This window comes from Oncorhynchus mykiss, chromosome 4 (assembly GCF_057628025.1).
Source record: "Oncorhynchus mykiss isolate SJ-2025 chromosome 4, ASM5762802v1, whole genome shotgun sequence".
Classification (NCBI taxonomy): Eukaryota; Metazoa; Chordata; class Actinopteri; order Salmoniformes; family Salmonidae; genus Oncorhynchus; species Oncorhynchus mykiss.
Genome location: NC_143025.1, coordinates 72,241,923 through 72,262,636, shown reverse-complemented (window position 1 = coordinate 72,262,636; position 20,714 = coordinate 72,241,923). Strand labels below are relative to the sequence as shown.

Here is a 20,714-nt window from a genome sequence, read left to right as displayed (position 1 = left end):
TCTCTTTCTTTCCTCTCTTCACTCCCTCTTCCCATACAATCCTCCCCACTCTCGCTTTCTCTCCCTCTCTCCTTTGTTCTCTCTCACCTTTTCTTTCTCCCTCTTGCCCCTTCTTTCCCTGTCTCTCTCTCTGTCTCCCTCTCTCTCTCTCTCGTTCTCGTTTTTCCTTTCTTTTCCTCCTTCTCTCTGAGACACCAAACCCTGGCCCACATTGCCTGGTCCCTCCCTCCAGGATTACTTATCCTAATCTTCCCTCCACCCCTCCACCTCTCCCCCCTTCAGCCCTCCTGGATCAGCCCAAACAACAGCTTGGGGGTCAGGGGGGAACCCTTAGGGTCTGGACCGAAATCTATAGGGGAGCAGGTAGGGGAGAATGGGGGTGGGTAGACGTATGGGCGCTATAGGCTTATGGATGAGAGGGGGTAAGTATAATGGGGAAAACATATAGGGGCATATAGCCATATGGAAATTAAAGGCTGACTGGACAGGGAGGCTTTAAAATTGGGACTTTCAACATGCTAACAAACACGCATGCACCCCCCCCCCCAACAAAAAGGGTAATCTAATGGATTAATGGTGGTAAGCTGTAAGGACTGGAACCTAATGTTACCCTCAGGTGCTGAACTCCAGATTACTGTGTTAATCACTTACTGGGAAAGTACACCGCAGACAAAACCCAAACTGTTTGTTTACAGCAAGGATGATGTTTTAGACACATCTTTAACAAATCTTGTTTTTAGGCACTGTTCACTGTGTTTACCTCCTCAAAGCCTTGGACTGTTGAGGAGGACTTAATGAAGTGAATTGATGAAGTGGACATGTGATGGTTGTAACAATTTGTAAAGCCATGCTATAGCAATGGGTTCATACAGAATACATGTTCCCCACATAATAGACATACGGTATGTTTTAGTATCGAACACACCAGAATGGAATCTAGAATAGAATAGAATAGATTGAATAGAATAGATTGAATATAATAGATTGAATAGAATAGATTGAATAGAATAGATTGAATATAATAGATTGAATAGAATAGATTGAATAGAATAGATTGAATAGAATAGATTGAATATAATAGATTGAATAGAATAGATTGAATAGAATAGATTGAATAGAATAGATTGAATATAATAGATTGAATATAATAGATTGAATAGAATAGATTGAATAGAATAGATTGAATAGAATAGATTGAATAGAATAGATTGAATATAATAGATTGAATAGAATAGATTGAATAGAATAGATTGAATAGAATAGATTGAATAGAATAGATTGAATATAATAGATTGAATAGAATAGATTGAATAGAATAGATTGAATATAATAGATTGAATATAATAGATTGAATAGAATAGATTGAATAGAATAGATTGAATAGAATAGATTGAATATAATAGATTGAATAGAATAGATTGAATAGAATAGATTGAATAGAATAGATTGAATATAATAGATTGAATAGAATAGATTGAATAGAATAGATTGAATAGAATAGATTGAATAGAATAGATTGGAGTAACATGTATCTTACCCTCTGTGCAATCTCTCTCTCCACTATGCTATCCTCTAGAGAGAACATCTCAGACACTGGCCTCTCTTTGACTGGCTCCTTCCGGACCCTCTCCTTCACACTGGTCAGGTCTGGCTCAGAGATTGACGGCCCCAGCACTGCCCCATTCATTCCAGCCTGATCCCCACGGGTCAGGGTACCACCACCACCCCCTACACCGCCCTGACTCTGCCCAGCTTTCAGCACCCTGGCCTGGGCTTGGCTTGGGTCCTTGGTTCCCTGGGTCTGGTGTCCCTGGTTGTGGTGGTGAGGGTGGCTGTGATCGCGGGAGCGGAGGGGGGCGTTGGTGGCTGGTCTAGGGTGTCCGGGGTACTCCGGAGGGGGCTTGTTGGGGAGCTTGGCAAGGGCGGCCTGGAGCTGGGCATTAATGTCCTCGTTCAGACCTGGGATCTGAACGTCCAGCTCAGGCCTCTCCTCTTCCTCCTCCTCCTCCTCCTCTTCCTCGCTCTCACTGCTGTGAATCAGCATGGTGGCGTTGGAGAGGGTCTTCTGGTGCTGGTAGGCCCCGCCCACTCCCTGCGCCGTGGAGGACGGGATGGGTGTCTCTGGGGCTCTCTGCACAGGCAGCTCTTTGGGCTGGTGAGATTGGGATTGGGATGGTTGTGATTGAGGCTGGGTCTGGGGTGGCATCACGTGCTCTCTGAGAGTATTCCTCCTGTTTAGTGGGGCAGCCATCCCCTTCAGAACCACCATGCCCTCCATTCCTCCCCCTCCTCCCCCCCTCATGCTGCTGGTCACTTCCATGCTGTGTCTCTTCCCCAGGGCTGATCGGTGCTTAGCCGCAGTTAGCGGTTCGCTAACCTCCTGCAGAGACTGGTGCACCACGGCAGAGCTGTCCGGCTGGAAAGTCTTCACCGACAGCTGCACCATGCGGGTGACCAGCTCGGGGCTGCTGCCGCCCATGCAGCGGTGCCGGTGGCTGGCCAGGTCCGGGGTACTTGTGGCGGGTCGGAAGGATGGGTAGGGTGGGGGCGGCCGCGACATGTGGTTCCTCAGCATGTTAGCCGTAGCGCCGTAGCTCCCTGTAGTAGCCCCCTGTTTGGTGTTGGCTAGTTCAGGCGTGCTGACCGTGTGAGAGATGGAGCTCCCACCCCCTCCTCCTCCACATGCAGACTGGCAGTGGCCCTGACTGGGTCCGGGGCCCAGGTGAGGAGCAGGGTTCACAGGCTTACTGTAGCTGACCTGAGGGCCATAAGGGTTAGGTCCTGGATAGGGGCCCCTCTCTCTCATCTCTGGCTGGCTATAAACCAACGCCTCTGGCTGACGATATGCATAGGCATTACTAATATTGAGACTCCTCAGTGATTGGCTGTGAAGGTCATGGTGGGCGGGGAGCATGTGGCACTTCTGGCGCATCACAGCTTCATACTCTGGCGTGGGCCTATAGGAAGGGGCGATGATGGCGCTATGGCGATGACTCGGGATGTAGTCGGGGCGCATCAGCTCGCTGCCAGGGATACTGAGGTTAGAGGAGATGGGTGAAGGTTGTACGAAGGTTTGGGAGTGGTTAAGGGAGCTGAGGCTAGGACTACTGTACATGCTGCCATTGGGAACAGTTCCATTGCGGAAGCCGAATTCGACCGGACACCGGTCCAGACTAGTCTCAGACTTGTAGTAGGGGTCTTCATGGAATATGCTGTCTGTAAAGAGAGGGGGGAGACATAGGAGAAGCAATGCGTTACAGATTCACACACATACAGAAAGCATCCAAACACATATTCACATACTGTTTTCATACACTATCAAATACACTCAGATCAAAATGATCAATGCCACCCATCAAATAAGAGCTTATCACACACCCACACAGAGTTATCCACACTGGGTTACCCACACAGAGTTACCCACACTGGGCTACCCACACAGAGATACCCACACTGGGTTACCCACACAGAGATACCCACACTGGGTTACCCACACTGGGTAACATATACACAGTGTTTTCTCCCACTCTCTCCGAAGTGTCAGAGATCATGATGGAAGTGTTCTGGATTAGAGGGCAGAGGAAGTGGGTGAACGAGAGAATGAAAGAGTGAACGCCACCACATTTCTCAGTTTCTCAGCACTCCAATCAAAGTGATCTGATTGGCTGAGAGATTGTTGAAACCGAAATAGACACGGACTCATACTACTGCTGGGAAATGCATAGTTAGCTTGATTTAACGGTTTACTTTTATGACCATACAAGGACTTCCTGTGTAGATGGATACATCTACAAAGTGTGGAAGGAGAAAACACTTGAATGAGTTAAATCATATCAAGACCACTTCAGGTTACACGCCATATGGAGAGATGGAGCAGTGATTGTAACTGATGATATAAGTGAATGTTATTCAGTATAAAGGAGATATACGTCATACATGAGCACCATGTTGAACTGTAACCTACATGACCAAAATGTAAAAGTCATGGAAATGTGTTTTTGTCCAGTACCTTGAGAGCTCTGTGTGTCCTGGTAATGCTCTGCATACTGGGAGTGCATTGGCTGGAGGATACAGGACTGTGGCCGTGGCTAGAGAGAGCGAGAGGGAGAGAGAGAGAGAGAGAGAGAGAGAGAGAGAGAGAGAGAGAGAGAGAGAGAGAGAGAGAGAGAGAGATGGAGAGAGACAGAGAGATGGAGAGAGAGACAGAGAGAGAGCGAGACAGAGAGAGAGACAGAGAGAGAATGAGAGAAAAAGAAAGAGAGAGAGAGAGAGAGAGAGAGAGAGAGAGAGAGAGAGAGAGAGAGATAAGTTAATTCAAACCTGTGATCTAAGGGGTCTCCCACAGTGGACTGTGGTCCTCCAGAGAGTCTGATTTGGACTGTACCACCATTGTGCCACATATAGCCTCCTCATTGTCCCACCAGCAGGGAGGGAGAGAGGGAAATCACTGACTCTATTGTCAGTCACATCGGAAACGCAACGCCCCAACAACGCCCACACAACGGCCACACAACACTCAAACAACGCCCTAACCACCCACCACCACCACCACCGCCTGGGTTAGGGCTGATAGAGAGGGGCTTTAAATCATCCTAGAGTCTGAATTCAAACTTTAACCCTATAATACACAAGCTACTCTTCAGAGCTCAACCAGTGGCAAGCAAAGATGGCAAGGAACTTCTATTGCATTTCTAATTAATATATCTAACATGCAAGAGGAGCCAAACAAACGAGACATCACTGAGTGATTGACAGTACCAGAGAGAGGCGGTGGGTCCAGGTGGGGCGCCTCCTGATAGGTGCAGGGGAGTGGGCGGGTCTAAGGGGAGAGAGAGAGAGAGAGAGAGAGAGAGAGAGAGAGAGAGAGAGAGAGAGAGAGAGAGAGAGAGAGAGAGAGAGAGATATATAGAGAAAGAGAGACAGAGAAAAAGTAGATAATGCTGATTTATTGGCACATTGAACCATAGTTATAAAACTCAGTGGATAGTGCTAAAACAATGACGTCATATCTGAATTCTGCCATCTTCAAGCACGTTCGCCACTGTGGAAACCTGACAGTATAACTTAATGTTAAGACTCACTCTGCACAGATCTTGTTCTGTTTGTAGAACTTGTGTCTGGCCGTGAAGAGCCGAGCGATGTACTTGGACAGCTCTATGTCATCCTGTGGACACACAACACATGTACACAATGTCAACACATGTACACAATGTCAACACACAACACATGTACACAATGTCAACACACAACACATGTACACAATGTCAACACACGTACACAATGTCAACACACAACACATGTACACAATGTCAACACACAACACATGTGCACAATGTCAACACACGTACACAATGTCAACACACAACACATGTACACAATGTCAACACACAACACATGTACACAATGTCAACACACGTACACAATGTCAACACACCACGACACACAACACATGTACACAATGTCAACACACAACACATGTACACAATGTCAACACACAACACGTGTACACAATGTCAACACACGTACACAATGTCAACACACCACGACACACAACACATGTACACAATGTCAACACACAATACATGTACACAATGTCAACACACAACACATGTACACAATGTCAACACACGTACACAATGTCAACACACCACGACACACAACACATGTAAACAATGTCAACACACAACACATGTACACAATGTCAACACACCACGACACACAACACATGTACACAATGTCAACACACAACACATGTACACAATGTCAACACACGTACACAATGTCAACACACCACGACACACAACACATGTACACAATGTCAACACACAATACATGTACACAATGTCAACACACAACACATGTACACAATGTCAACACACAACACATGTACACAATGTCAACACACCACGACACACAACACATGTACACAATGTCAACACACAACACATGTACACAATGTCAACACACAACACATGTACACAATGTCAACACACAACACATGTACACAATGTCAACACACAACACATGTACACAATGTCAACATGCATACACAATGTCAACACACCACGACACACAACACATGTACACAATGTCAACACACAACACATGTACACAATGTCAACACGCCACAACACACAACGCCAACATCTCAGCTTCTTTATTGGAGGGTTACACACAACATTGGGTGTTATGACTGGCCCATTCAGAAATGATTTTGATTGTATAAAGTGATACAAATGGCAAATATTTTCCAAAAGGGAAACCTCCTCACCCCACATCGTATCCGAGTGCGTGTGTGTGTGTGTATGTTTATCCGTGTCCCGTGAGACGGCCTGTTCCGTTGTTAGATATGACACTCACCGTGTGAAACATGATGGTGTCATCTTTACTGGTTATCTCTACTGTGATGGCCGACTTGTTGTGCGCTATGTTACCAATGTCTTTCCATCTGTATCACACACACACACACACACACACACACACACACACAATGCATGTGCACAGATACACAGGCACGCACGCACGCACACCCACAAATAAACACACACACCCACACAGAGACACATATGCATACAGTTTAGTAGAGGTTAATGTTACTTAATTTCCTTTAGCAAGGCAAACCCAACCAATAGCAAAAGGTGTTGAGGGGTGAGAGGAAGACCCACCTGTGGTGCATGATGGACCTGCCATTCCTGTGTTTGACGAAGACTCCGATGAAGGACACACCAATGAAGATGTCATTGGTGTAGGTGTCCTGTGAAAGACATACTTATGTATTAAAGTATGGGAAATCATGTAGTGGTGTGTGTGTGTGTGTGTGTGTGTGTGCATGTAGACACACCTTAGCAGCAAAGCTCTCCTGTCCAAAGCCATCCAGCTTCTCTACCTCCTTGATATAGAGCAACTCTGCTTCTGCAAGCTGCATTCGACTGAAACACACACACATCATAAATATCACACACCCACACACAAAAACTTGCACGCACACACACACGCGAGGGGGGGGGGAGGTGGTGAGAAAGGCCATAAACAAACCGAAGGGAACGCCTTACTAACACCTTGTTGAACGAGTCGCATCACAACGGAATTCTATCTTGATAAATCCAACGCATCCAAGAAATAGTGTCCATAAATCGAAACCAACATTTCGGCAGCTTTATGAAAGTAAATATAAACCAGTCTAAATTATAGGTTGCAATGACAGAAAACTAAAAAATTGGTTAGCGACCTAATAGCTAGAATTGTTTATAATTTACCCTATCTCTGGTGAGCACATCGGAGAAATGTAATATTGTTTAGGAAAGAGACAGGCCTCCGGTGTCAGCTGAGCTAACGGCGGCTACATTCTTAGAGTGATTGTATATGTTTTCGGATACATCCAACACAATCCAGAATGATTTGATTGAACCCAATCAGTGATATAAGGACAGACAAATGGACTTCATTTGAAAGTAAACGTAGGCCTAAATGCAACTTTCTTTGCAATTTTCAGGTTAGACTACTGTTGAATGAACATGAGAATAACTGCTTATTAGCCCATTCAAACTTGTAAAACGTTATCAGTGCGCGTGTAACGAACTGTGCCCACAAACAATTTGTTAGTTTCCCACTAAAGTAAAACATATTTAATTGAAAGCAATAATAATGAAAGCGCATGTTGCCGTACACAGAGACCATTCATATAATTGAATTTAAGCTTAGTTTTTTATTTAAACAGTTTGATTACTTTTATTTAAACAGATATTTCACCTTTATTTAAACCGCTTGGTGTAATTGAGATGAACATGTAATAAAAACATATTCAATCGTTTTTTTCGATCTCGATAAAACAGTTCACCTCATTTAAACACGACGGCTCTTGTTTAATGAAACAATATCCTTTATTTCCATGTTATATCAAAACCATGTTCGCTATAACAAAACAAACCATCTCAAGCAACATATAGCCTAACAGAGCTAAACACAATGAAACGACCACAGTGCATAGGCTATAGGCCTTTTATCCATCACTTTAAATGCCTGTGTAGCTGGGTGATTTTATAGCCTGGAATATAATGACAAGAATAGAAAGATGGGACAAAAAAATATATAATCCCGAAGTTGTCTGTCTGTCTGTCTGTCTGTCTGTTCCTACCCTGTACTATGATTTAGCCCTGATAACAGTGACATGAAAAACACAAGGCAGAGGCAATTCTAGCTGTCACACGTGCGCTGCCACGTTTACGCGTTCAACAAGGTGTATGAACGTGTCAACTCAAGATGTCTTTTTAGGCACTAAGTGACACATTAGGTGACTGGGTGAGATGTATCAGTAGCTACGTTAGGCTCTATTTAGTCCCCATATCACCCCTTATACACACACATATCATAAAAATATCACACGCACGCACGTACACACACACACACACACACACACACACACACACACACACACACACACGGAATACTTATACAGCGCCTTCAGGAAGTATTCATACCCATGACATATTCCACATTTTGTTGTGTTACTGCCTGAATTCAAAATGGATTAAATTGCACATTTTTTCGTTACCCATATACACACAATACCCCATCTATTGAAAATTAAATACAGAAATATCGCATTTACATAAGTATTTACAATCCTGAGTCAATACAAGTTGGAATCACCTTTGGCAGCAATTACAGCTGTGAGCCTTTCAGGGTACGTATTTAAAAGCTTTGCACACCAGGATTGTACAATATTTGTCCATTATTCTTTATAAAATTCTTCAAGTTCTGTCAAGTTGGTTGTTGATCATTGCTAGACAGCCATTTTCAAGTAGTAGATTATCAAGCCAATTTAAATCAACACTGTAACTAGACCACTCAGGAACATTCAATGTCGTCTTGGTAAGCAACTCCAGTGTATATACAGTGCCTTGCGAAAGTATTCGGCCCCCTTGAACTTTGCGACCTTTTGCCACATTTCAGGCTTCAAACATAAAGATATAAAACTGTATTTTTTTGTGAAGAATCAACAACAAGTGGGACACAATCATGAAGTGGAACGACATTTATTTGGATATTTCAAACTTTTTTAACAAATCAAAAACTGAAAAATTGGGCGTGCAAAATTATTCAGCCCCCTTAAGTTAATACTTTGTAGCGCCACCTTTTGCTGCGATTACAGCTGTAAGTCGCTTGGGGTATGTCTCTATCAGTTTTGCACATCGAGAGACTGAAATTTTTTCCCATTCCTCCTTGCAAAACAGCTCGAGCTCAGTGAGGTTGGATGGAGAGCATTTGTGAACAGCAGTTTTCAGTTCTTTCCACAGATTCTCGATTGGATTCAGGTCTGGACTTTGACTTGGCCATTCTAACACCTAGATATGTTTATTTTTGAACCATTCCATTGTAGATTTTGCTTTATGTTTTGGATCATTGTCTTGTTGGAAGACAAATCTCCGTCCCAGTCTCAGGTCTTTTGCAGACTCCATCAGGTTTTCTTCCAGAATGGTCCTGTATTTGGCTCCATCCATCTTCCCATCAATTTTAACCATCTTCCCTGTCCCTGCTGAAGAAAAGCAGGCCCAAACCATGATGCTGCCACCACCATGTTTGACAGTGGGGATGGTGTGTTCAGGGTGATGAGCTGTGTTGCTTTTACGCCAAACATAACGTTTTGCATTGTTGCCAAAAAGTTCAATTTTGGTTTCATCTGACCAGAGCACCTTCTTCCACATGTTTGGTGTGTCTCCCAGGTGGCTTGTGGCAAACTTTAAACAACACTTTTTATGGATATCTTTAAGAAATGGCTTTCTTCTTGCCACTCTTCCATAAAGGCCAGATTTGTGCAATATACGACTGATTGTTGTCCTATGGACAGAGTCTCCCACCTCAGCTGTAGATCTCTGCAGTTCATCCAGAGTGATCATGGGCCTCTTGGCTGCATCTCTGATCAGTCTTCTCCTTGTATGAGCTGAAAGTTTAGAGGGACGGCCAGGTCTTGGTAGATTTGCAGTGGTCTGATACTCCTTCCATTTCAATATTATCGCTTGCACAGTGCTCCTTGGGATGCTTAAAGCTTGGGAAATCTTTTTGTATCCAAATCCGGCTTTAAACTTCTTCACAACAGTATCTCGGACCTGCCTGGTGTGTTCCTTGTTCTTCATGATGCTCTCTGCGCTTTTAACGGACCTCTGAGACTATCACAGTGCAGGTGCATTTATACGGAGACATGATTACACACAGGTGGATTGTATTTATCATCATTAGTCATTTAGGTCAACATTGGATCATTCAGAGATCCTCACTGAACTTCTGGAGAGAGTTTGCTGCACTGAAAGTAAAGGGGCTGAATAATTTTGCACGCCCAATTTTTCAGTTTTTGATTTGTTAAAAAAGTTTGAAATATCCAATAAATGTCGTTCCATTTCATGATTGTGTCCCACTTGTTGTTGATTCTTCACAAACAAATACAGTTTTATATCTTTATGTTTGAAGCCTGAAATGTGGCAAAAGGTCGCAAAGTTCAAGGGGGCCAAATACTTTCGCAAGGCACTGTATGGCCTTGTGTTTTAGTTTATTGTCCTGCTGAAAGGTGAATTTGTCTTCCAGTGTCTGTTGGAAAGAAGACTGAACCAGGTTTTCCTCTAGGATTTTGCCTGTGCTTGCTCTAATCCATTTATTTTTATCCTCAGAAACTCCCTTGCCAATGACAAGCATACCCATAATATGATGCAGCCACCACCATGCTGGAAAATATGAAGAGTAGTACTCAGGGATGTGTTGGATTTTCCCCATACATAACGCTTTGTATTCAGGACATGAGGTACATTTCTTTGACACATTTTTGGCAGTTTATTGCCTTATTGCCTTGTTTTTTTTATTCTGTACAGGTTTCCTTCTTTTCACTCTGTCATTGAGGTTAGTATCGTGGAATAACTACAATGTTGTTGGTCCATCCTCAGATTTCTCATAACTTCAGCCATTAAACTCTGTAACTGTTTTAAAGTCACCTTTGGCCCCATGGTGAAATCCCTGAGTGGTTTCCTTCCTCTCCGGCAACTGAGTTAAGAAGGACACCTGCATCTTTGTAGTGACTGGGTGTATTGATAAACCATCCAAAGTGTAATTAATAACTTCACCATGCTCTAAGGGATATTTAATGTCTGTTTTCCCCCCATCTACAAAGAGGTGCCCTTTCTTTGCAAGGCATTGGAAAACCTCCCTGGACTTTGAGGTTGAATCTGTGTTTGAAATTCACTGCTTGACTGAGGGACCTTACAGATAATTGTATGTGTGGGGTATAGAGATGAGGAAGTCATTCAAAAAAATTAAACACAATTTTTGAACACAGAGTGAGTCCATGCAACTTATTTTGTGACTTGTTAAGAAACTTTTTTACTCCTGAACTTATTTAGGCTTGCCATAATAAAGGGGTTGAATACTTATTGACTCAAGACATTTCAGCTTTTCCTTTTTAATGAATTAGTAAACATTTCTGAAAACATAATTCCACTTTGACATTATGGGTTATTGTGTGTATTGTGTGTAATACATTTTAAATTCAGGCTGTAACACAACAAAATGTGGAAAAAGTCAAGGGGTGTGAATACTTTCTGAAGGCACTGAAACACTGCATTGCACTGAAACATTGGACCCAAATAAAAATATTTTAAGGGCCGGTCACATGCTTGGACCAAGTAACTCCTCATGAGACATTGATACTGCTTATATCATTCTAATGATATACAATTTCAATTTATATGACATACAATCATTATACTAATATACATACAGGTATTCTATACAAATACTTAGAATAAGCAGTGGAGGGCCTCCCGCATGGCGCAGTGGTCTAGGGCACTGCATCGCATTGTGTACATGTTCAAGCCCAGGCTCTGTCGCAGCCGGCCGCGATTGGGATGTCCATGGGGCGACGCACAATTGGCCTAGCGTCGTCGGGGTTAGGGAGGGTTTGGCCGGTAGGGATATCCTTGTCTCATCGCGCACTAGCGACTCCTGTGGCGGGCCGGGTGCAGTGCACGCTAACCAGGTCGCCAGGTGCACTGTGTTTCCTCCGACACATTGGTGCGGCTGGCTTCTGGGTTGGATGCAAGCTGTGTTAAGAAGCAGTGCGGCTTGGTTGGGTTGTGTTTCGGAGGACGCATGGCTTTCGACCTTTGTCTCTCCCGAGCCCGTACGGGAGTTGTAGCGATGAGACAAGATAGTAACTACTAACAATTGGATACCACGAAATTGGGGAGAAAAGGGGGTAAGCAGTGGACACATGAGCAGTGTAGCGTATAGTACACTCTTAGAAAAATAACCTAAAAGAGAACCTAAAAGAGTTTTCCGACTGTCCCCATAAGAGAACCCTTTTTGGTTTAATGTAGAATCCCTTCCTCAGAATTCTACATGGAACCCAAAAGGGTTCTTCCTAAAACCAAAAAGGGTTCAACCTGGAACCAAAAATAGTTATATATCCTATGGTGATGGCCAAAGAACCCTTTTGGAACCCTTTTTCAAAGAGTGTAGGGCTTTGTAGTCTTTATGATAGTGTTATGAACAGGAAGCCTGTAGGAGCAGTGTAGTTTATAGTAGGGCTTTGTAGTCTTTATGATAGTGTTATGAACAGGAAGCCTGTAGGAGCAGTGTAGTTTATAGTAGGGCTTGGTAGACTGTAGGGTGGTGTTATGAACAGGAAGCCTGTAGGAGCAGTGTAGTTTATAGTAGGGCTTGGTAGACTGTAGGCTGGTGTTATGAACAGGAAGCCTGTAGGAGCAGTGTAGTTTATATTAGGGCTTGGTAGACTGTAGGGTGGTGTTATGAACAGGAAGCCTGTAGGAGCAGTGTAGTTTATAGTAGGGCTTGGTAGACTGTAGGGTGGTGTTATGAACAGGAAGCCTGTAGGAGCAGTGTAGTTTATAGTAGGGCTTGGTAGACTGTAGGGTGGTGTTATGAACAGGAAGCCTGTAGGAGCAGTGTAGTTAATAGTAGGGCTTGGTAGACTGTAGGGTGGTGTTATGAACAGGAAGCCTGTAGGAGCAGTGTAGTTTATAGTAGGGCTTGGTAGACTGTAGGCTGGTGTTATGAACAGGAAGCCTGTAGGAGCAGTGTAGTTTATAGTAGGGCTTGGTAGACTGTAGGGTTGTGTTATGAACAGGAAGCCTGTAGGAGCAGTGTAGTTTATAGTAGGGCTTGGTAGACTGTAGGCTGGTGTTATGAACAGGAAGCCTACCAGTGACTCTTATGTTCCTCCGCCACCTTCTGAGTCCACTCCTCCAGCACCTCATCTACATGAGGCCAGTTCTGAGAGGGTGGGGAGAAATAGAGAGAGAGAGAGAGAGAGAGAGAGAGGGAGAGAGAGAGAGAGAGAGAGAGAGAAAGAGAGGGTGGAGAGAAAGAGAGAGGGTGGAGAGAAAGGGAGAGAGATCAATAGAGGAAGTGAAAGAGAAAGCAAGCCAGGGAGGTAAAGGGGGGTGACAGGGAAAGAAGTGATGGGGTGAAAGAGAAAGTGGACATTAATCTCTGCAGGATTTGAGTGAACAGAGAAAATGAGCTATATCAGATTACACACACAGCCTTCATATTCACCCCTTCAACACCCACTCACTACCCCTCCATTAGAGCACTCCATCACTGAGTGTGTGTGTGAGTGTGTGTGTGTTTCAGAGCGGGAGAGAAAAATGACTCAGACATCCATTGTCATCGCTCTCTCTCTCTCTCTGCCCCCCCCCCCCTCCATGTTTCTCTATGCCCATTAGTTTGTCTCTGTAACCACCACCTTTATCCCTCACTCTCTCTACTACCTCTCCTTACTCCCCACACACTCCCTCACCTCTTCCTCCCTCTCAGTTTATCTCTCACTCTCTCTACTACTTCTCCTTACTCCCCACACACTCCCTCACCTCTTCCTCCCTCTCAGTTTATCTCTCACTCTCTCTACTACTTCTCCTTACTCCCCACACACTCCCTCACCTCTTCTTCCCTCTCAGTTTATCTCTCACTCTCTCTACTACTTCTCCTTACTCCCCACACACTCCCTCACCTCTTCCTCTCTTCCTCCCTCTCAGTTTATCCCTCACTCTCTCTACTACCTCTCCTTACTCCCCACACACTCCCTCACCTCTTCCTCTCTTCCTCCCTCTCAGTTCATCCCTCACGCTCTCTACTACCTCTCCTTACTCCCCACACACTCCATCACCTCTTCCTCCCTCTCAGTTCATCCCTCACTCTCTCTACTACCTCTCCTTACTCCCCACACACTCCCTCACCTCTTCCTCTCTTCCTACCTCTCAGTTCATCTCTCACTCTCTACTACCTCTCCTTACTCCCCACACACTCCCTCACCTCTTCCTCTCTTCCTCCCTCTCAGTTCATCTCTCACTCTCTCTACTACCTCTCCTTACTCCCCACACACTCCCTCACCTCTTCCTTGCTTCCTACCTCTCAGTTCATCCCTCACTCTCTCTACTACCTCTCCTTACTCCCCACACACTCCCTCACCTCTTCCTCTCTTCCTCCCTCTCAGTTTATCCCTCACTCTCTCTACTACCTCTCCTTACTCCCCACACACTCCCTCACCTCTTCCTCTCTTCCTCCCTCTCAGTTCATCTCTCACTCTCTACTACCTCTCCTTACTCCCCACACACCCCCTCACCTCTTCCTCTCTTCCTCCCTCTCAGTTCATCCCTCACGCTCTCTACTACCTCTCCTTACTCCCCACACACTCCCTCACCTCTTCCTCCCTCTCAGTTCATCCCTCACTCTCTCTACTACCTCTCCTTACTCCCCACACACTCCCTCACCTCTTCCTCTCTTCCTACCTCTCAGTTCATCTCTCACTCTCTCTACTCCCTCCCTTACTCCCCACACACTCACTCACCTCTTCCTCCCTCTCAGTTCATCTCTCACTCTCTCTACTACCTCTCCTTACTCCCCACACATTCCCTCACCTCTTCCTACCTCTCAGTTTATCCCTCACTCTCTCTACTACTTCTCCTTACTCCCCACACACTCCCTCACCTCTTCCTCTCTTCCTACCTCTCAGTTCATCTCTCACTCTCTACTACCTCTCCTTACTCCCCACACACTCCCTCACCTCTTCCTACCTCTCAGTTCATCCATCACTCTCTCTACTACCTCTCCTTACTCCCCACACACTCCCTCACCTCTTCCTCTCTTCCTACCTCTCAGTTCATCCCACGCTCTTTCTACTACCTCTCCTTACTCCCCACACACTCCCTCACCTCTTCCTCTCTTCCTACCTCTCAGTTCATCTCTCACTCTCTACTACCTCTTCTTACTCCCCACACACTCCCTCACCTATTCCCCCGTCTCAGTTCATCCCTCACTCTCTCGACTACCTCTCCTTACTCCCCACACACTCCCTCACCTCTTCCTCTCTTCCTCCCTCTCAGTTCATCTCTCACTCTCTCTACTACCTCTCCTTACTCCCCACACACTCCCTCACCTCTTCCTTGCTTCCTACCTCTCAGTTCATCCCTCACTCTCTCTACTACCTCTCCTTACTCCCCACACACTCCCTCACCTCTTCCTCTCTTCCTCCCTCTCAGTTTATCCCTCACTCTCTCTACTACCTCTCCTTACTCCCCACACACTCCCTCACCTCTTCCTCTCTTCCTCCCTCTCAGTTCATCTCTCACTCTCTACTACCTCTCCTTACTCCCCACACACCCCCTCACCTCTTCCTCTCTTCCTCCCTCTCAGTTCATCCCTCACGCTCTCTACTACCTCTCCTTACTCCCCACACACTCCCTCACCTCTTCCTCCCTCTCAGTTCATCCCTCACTCTCTCTACTACCTCTCCTTACTCCCCACACACTCCCTCACCTCTTCCTCTCTTCCTACCTCTCAGTTCATCTCTCACTCTCTCTACTCCCTCCCTTACTCCCCACACACTCACTCACCTCTTCCTCCCTCTCAGTTCATCTCTCACTCTCTCTACTACCTCTCCTTACTCCCCACACATTCCCTCACCTCTTCCTACCTCTCAGTTTATCCCTCACTCTCTCTACTACTTCTCCTTACTCCCCACACACTCCCTCACCTCTTCCTCTCTTCCTACCTCTCAGTTCATCTCTCACTCTCTACTACCTCTCCTTACTCCCCACACACTCCCTCACCTCTTCCTACCTCTCAGTTCATCCATCACTCTCTCTACTACCTCTCCTTACTCCCCACACACTCCCTCACCTCTTCCTCTCTTCCTACCTCTCAGTTCATCCCACGCTCTTTCTACTACCTCTCCTTACTCCCCACACACTCCCTCACCTCTTCCTCTCTTCCTACCTCTCAGTTCATCTCTCACTCTCTACTACCTCTTCTTACTCCCCACACACTCCCTCACCTATTCCCCCGTCTCAGTTCATCCCTCACTCTCTCGACTACCTCTCCTTACTCCCCACACACTCCCTCACCTCTTCCTCTCTTCCTCCCTCTCAGTTTATCCCTCACTCTCTCTACTACCTCTCCTTACTCCCCACACACTCCCTCACCTCTTCCTCTCTTCCTCCCTCTCAGTTCATCTCTCACTCTCTCTACTACCTCTCCTTACTCCCCACACACTCCCTCATCTCTTCCTCCCTCTCAGTTTATCCCTCACTCTCTCTACTACCTCTCCTTACTCCCCACACACTCCCTCACCTCTTCCTCTCTTCCTCCCTCTCAGTTCATCCCTCACTCTCTACTACCTCTCCTTACTCCCCACACACTCCCTCACCTCTTCCTCTCTTCCTCCCTCTCAGTTAATCTATCCCTCTCTCTCTCCCTCCCTCCCCCTCTCTAAGCAGGGCCTCTTGTCTGTCTTGTCTCTGTGTCAGTCAGGGATGCAGGTAGAATACAGGAGGAGGACGTACACAGGAGAGCTAGGAATCTGTGGCCTCCGGCAACACATGCAAGCACTCACTCACTCTCTCACTCCAGATCTTGAAAAACATCTGAGACAGGCAACATCAAACACACACCTGAGAAAACCGACTGAGAGCACATACACCTGAGCACTGAAAAACACAAAAGATCACACGCATGCATACACAAGCACATGCACACACACACTGAGAGGTGTAGTGTGACAGTTGACTCACCACTGGGAAGAGCACATACTCCCTGAGGAAGTCCTGAGACAGGAACTGTGTGAAATCCCCAAAGTCAGCTAGAAGAGAGGAGAGAACACACTGAGATCTACACTCAACTCTACACACACTGAGATCTACACTCATCTCCTACCCACACTGAGATCTACACTCAACTAACCAACTCATTGACATGAAACACATGGATAGAGCTCCAGTAACTTCCACCAGATTCCCAGGGTTCCAGAAATCCTGGGAATTCAGGCAAAGTTCATGGACTTTTTCTACCCTACACATGGAACACATACATCATCTAAGGATGTTATTGAGAAAAAAAGGTGCTATCTAGAACCTTACAGGGTTCTTCGTCTCTCCCCAATAGGTAGAACACTTTTGGTTCCAGTTAGAACTCTTGTGGGTTTCATGTTGAACCCTTTCCTTTTGGAACCCTTTTTGCCCCCTAAGAGTGTACTCTTAAGGATATATGAACTATGTAACACAAGGGAGAAACACCTTCAATAGGCATGGACAGGAACTGTAGACGGATGACCTCAAAGACAGCAGAGAAAGCAAACATAGAAAGCAGAAACCCTAATAGCACCTACAGTATCTGTAGCAGGCATGCTCATGTCAACCCAGCAATACACACATATCCCTGGCCCTGTGATGTCATGTTGGTGTTTGGGTCTATCCTGGTTCATCCTACCCAACCCTCCATTGATAAAAGGAAATGACATACAGCTACTGTCTGCCTGGACAATGTACAGTACTATCTACAGATACACAGAGGTAGCTACATCCTTTAGGGCTGCTCTAATGTAATGTAATGTATGTCTGATATAGAGGGGTGTAGTGTAGAATCCATCCTCCCTACAGATAAGGTTCTTCCTGCCATGGCTAACCTTGGTGTTAGCGATAAGCTAACGACTGTTTACATTCCCCTGAGACACAGGGCCCAGGGACAGCAGGAGAGAGAGAGAGTGTGTGTGTTTGTGTTGCGGGGTTGGAAGATTACAGGGTCACCAACAAGGCCAAGAAAGTGTGTGTGCGTGTCTGTGTGTATGAATACGTGGATGTGTGTGTGTGTGTGTGTTTGCAAATGCACGCGTGTGCATGCATGTGCGTGCGTTTGTGTGTGTGTGTGTGTGTTATGGAAAGGAATCCTGATAGGAACTCAAGTGGACTCAGCTCTTCTGGCGGTATGCAGCCATATTAGGTAGTGAACCCAGGATGAGCTAAGAAAGTGTGAGTCTCTCTCTCTCTCTGTATCTCCCTCTGGACTTAGGGTTTAAGTAGGACATAAAACGAGGTTAGTGGTAAAGCTATGGGGTATACTCCTGTGTGTACTCTGTCTTACCTTGCACTGCTAGGCCTGCTAGTCTGATGCCCTGCTCTACGGTACAGTGGAGACGTCCATCCAGCACCTCCTTCTTCACCTGCAGGTAGTACTGATACCTAGCGAGAAGAGAAGTGTCACATACTGAGAGCACAAAACATACAGTAAGGGACTTAAAGACTTACAGTAAGCAACATACAGATGTAGGATCTTCATTTGAGCCAGTTTGGCTACAGAAGGAAAATTATCCTGCAGCAACAGGAAATGTGAGTTATTATGTGGATTACAATTCATGAACGTTTATTGTAGGTCTTCATCAAATTTGACATTTCTAAGTGGAAATTACAAACATCAGAAGCCATTTGAAACCTCAAACACACTCCACGTTTTACATTTCCTGCATTGCAAGAACGTTCTCCTGCAACAGGGTGATCAAATGAGGATCCTGTAGAAATTTTACCTGTAAACTCCGGTAGTACTAGCAATGGAAATATTACCACACTGATACTAGGAATAAGTGAATCACTACTATGGAGGGTTGTACTGACTCATGTTCTTGGTTGGAGTAGTGAACCAGCTATGTCTAGCTGTGACTGGGCTAGAGTTATGACTGGGGGTTGGAGTAGTGAACCAGCTATGTCTAGCTGTGGCTGGGCTAGAGTTATGACTGGGGGTTGGAGTAGTGAACCAGCTATGTCTAGCTGTGGCTGGGCTAGAGTTATGACTGGGGGTTGGAGTAGTGAACCAGCTATGTCTAGCTGTGGCTGGGCTAGAGTTATGACTGGGGGTTGGAGTAGTGAACCAGCTATGTCTAGCTGTGACTGGACTAGAGTTATGACTGGGGGTTGGAGTAGTGAACCAGCTATGTCTAGCTGTGACTGGACTAGAGTTATGACTGGGGGTTGGAGTAGTGAACCAGCTATGTCTAGCTGTGACTGGACTAGAGTTATGACTGGGGGTTGGAGTAGTGAACCGGCTATGTCTAGCTGGGGCTGGACTAGAGTTATGACTGGGGGTTGGAGTAGTGAACCAGCTATGTCTAGCTGTGGCTGGGCTAGAGTTATGACTGGGGGTTAGAGTAGTGAACCAGCTATGTCTAGCTGTGGCTGGGCTAGAGTTATGACTGGGGGTTAGAGTAGTGAACCAGCTATGTCTAGCTGTGACTGGGCTAGAGTTATGACTGGGGGTTGGAGTAGTGAACCAGCTATGTCTAGCTGTGGCTGGGCTAGAGTTATGACTGGGGGTTGGAGTAGTGAACCAGCTATGTCTAGCTGTGACTGGGCTAGAGTTATGACTGGGGGTTGGAGTAGTGAACCAGCTATGTCTAGCTGTGACTGGACTAGAGTTATGACTGGGGGTTGGAGTAGTGAACCAGCTATGTCTAGCTGTGACTGGACTAGAGTTATGACTGGGGGTTGGAGTAGTGAACCAGCTATGTCTAGCTGTGGCTGGGCTAGAGTTATGACTGGGGGTTGGAGTAGTGAACCAGCTATGTCTAGCTGTGGCTGGGCTAGAGTTATGACTGGGGGTTGGAGTAGTGAACCAGCTATGTCTAGCTGTGGCTGGGCTAGAGTTATGACTGGGGGTTGGAGTAGTGAACCAGCTATGTCTAGCTGTGACTGGACTAGAGTTATGACTGGGGGTTGGAGTAGTGAACCAGCTATGTCTAGCTGTGACTGGACTAGAGTTATGACTGGGGGTTGGAGTAGTGAACCAGCTATGTCTAGCTGTGACTGGACTAGAGTTATGACTGGGGGTTGGAGTAGTGAACCAGCTATGTCTAGCTGTGGCTGGGCTAGAGTTATGACTGGGGGTTGGAGTAGTGAACCAGCTATGTCTAGCTGTGACTGGACTAGAGTTATGACTGGGGGTTGGAGTAGTGAACCAGCTATGTCGAGCTGTGACTGGACTATAGTTATGACTGGGGGTTGGAGTAGTGAACCAGCTATGTCTAGCTGTGACTGGGCTAGAGTTATGACTGGGGGTTAGAGTAGTGAACCAGCTATGTCTAGCTGTGACTGGGCTAGAGTTATGACTGGGGGTTGGAGTAGTGAACCAGCTATGTCTAGCTGTGACTGGGTTAGAGTTATGACTGGGGGTTGGAGTAGTGAACCAGCTATGTCTAGCTGTGGCTGGACTAGAGTTATGACTGGGGGTTGGAGTAGTGAACCAGCTATGTCTAGCTGTGACTGGACTAGAGTTATGACTGGGGGTTGGAGTAGTGAACCAGCTATGTCTAGCTGTGACTGGGTTAAAGTTATGACTGGGGGTTGGAGTAGTGAACCAGCTATGTCTAGCTGTGGCTGGGCTAGAGTTAT

At 45.8% G+C, this 20,714-nt stretch overlaps 1 protein-coding gene across 3 annotated transcripts in view; it reads right to left on the bottom strand.

Moving 5' to 3' along the window:
- LOC110522349 (protein tyrosine phosphatase non-receptor type 14) overlaps positions 1–20,714 on the bottom strand; it is a 123,868-nt gene that overhangs the window by 11,851 nt on the left and 91,303 nt on the right. For all 3 annotated transcript variants that reach the window (XM_036975934.2, XM_036975936.2, XM_036975935.2), the window contains exons 4-13: positions 18,418–18,515; positions 17,073–17,140; positions 13,205–13,275; positions 6,842–6,929; positions 6,666–6,754; positions 6,361–6,448; positions 5,082–5,164; positions 4,759–4,819; positions 4,010–4,088; positions 1,538–3,216 (exon numbers count right to left, since the gene is read on the bottom strand). In XM_036975934.2, the coding sequence (XP_036831829.2) occupies positions 1,538–3,216; positions 4,010–4,088; positions 4,759–4,819; positions 5,082–5,164; positions 6,361–6,448; positions 6,666–6,754; positions 6,842–6,929; positions 13,205–13,275; positions 17,073–17,140; positions 18,418–18,515 (2,404 nt within the window). The remainder of the gene's footprint in view (positions 1–1,537; positions 3,217–4,009; positions 4,089–4,758; positions 4,820–5,081; positions 5,165–6,360; positions 6,449–6,665; positions 6,755–6,841; positions 6,930–13,204; positions 13,276–17,072; positions 17,141–18,417; positions 18,516–20,714) is intronic.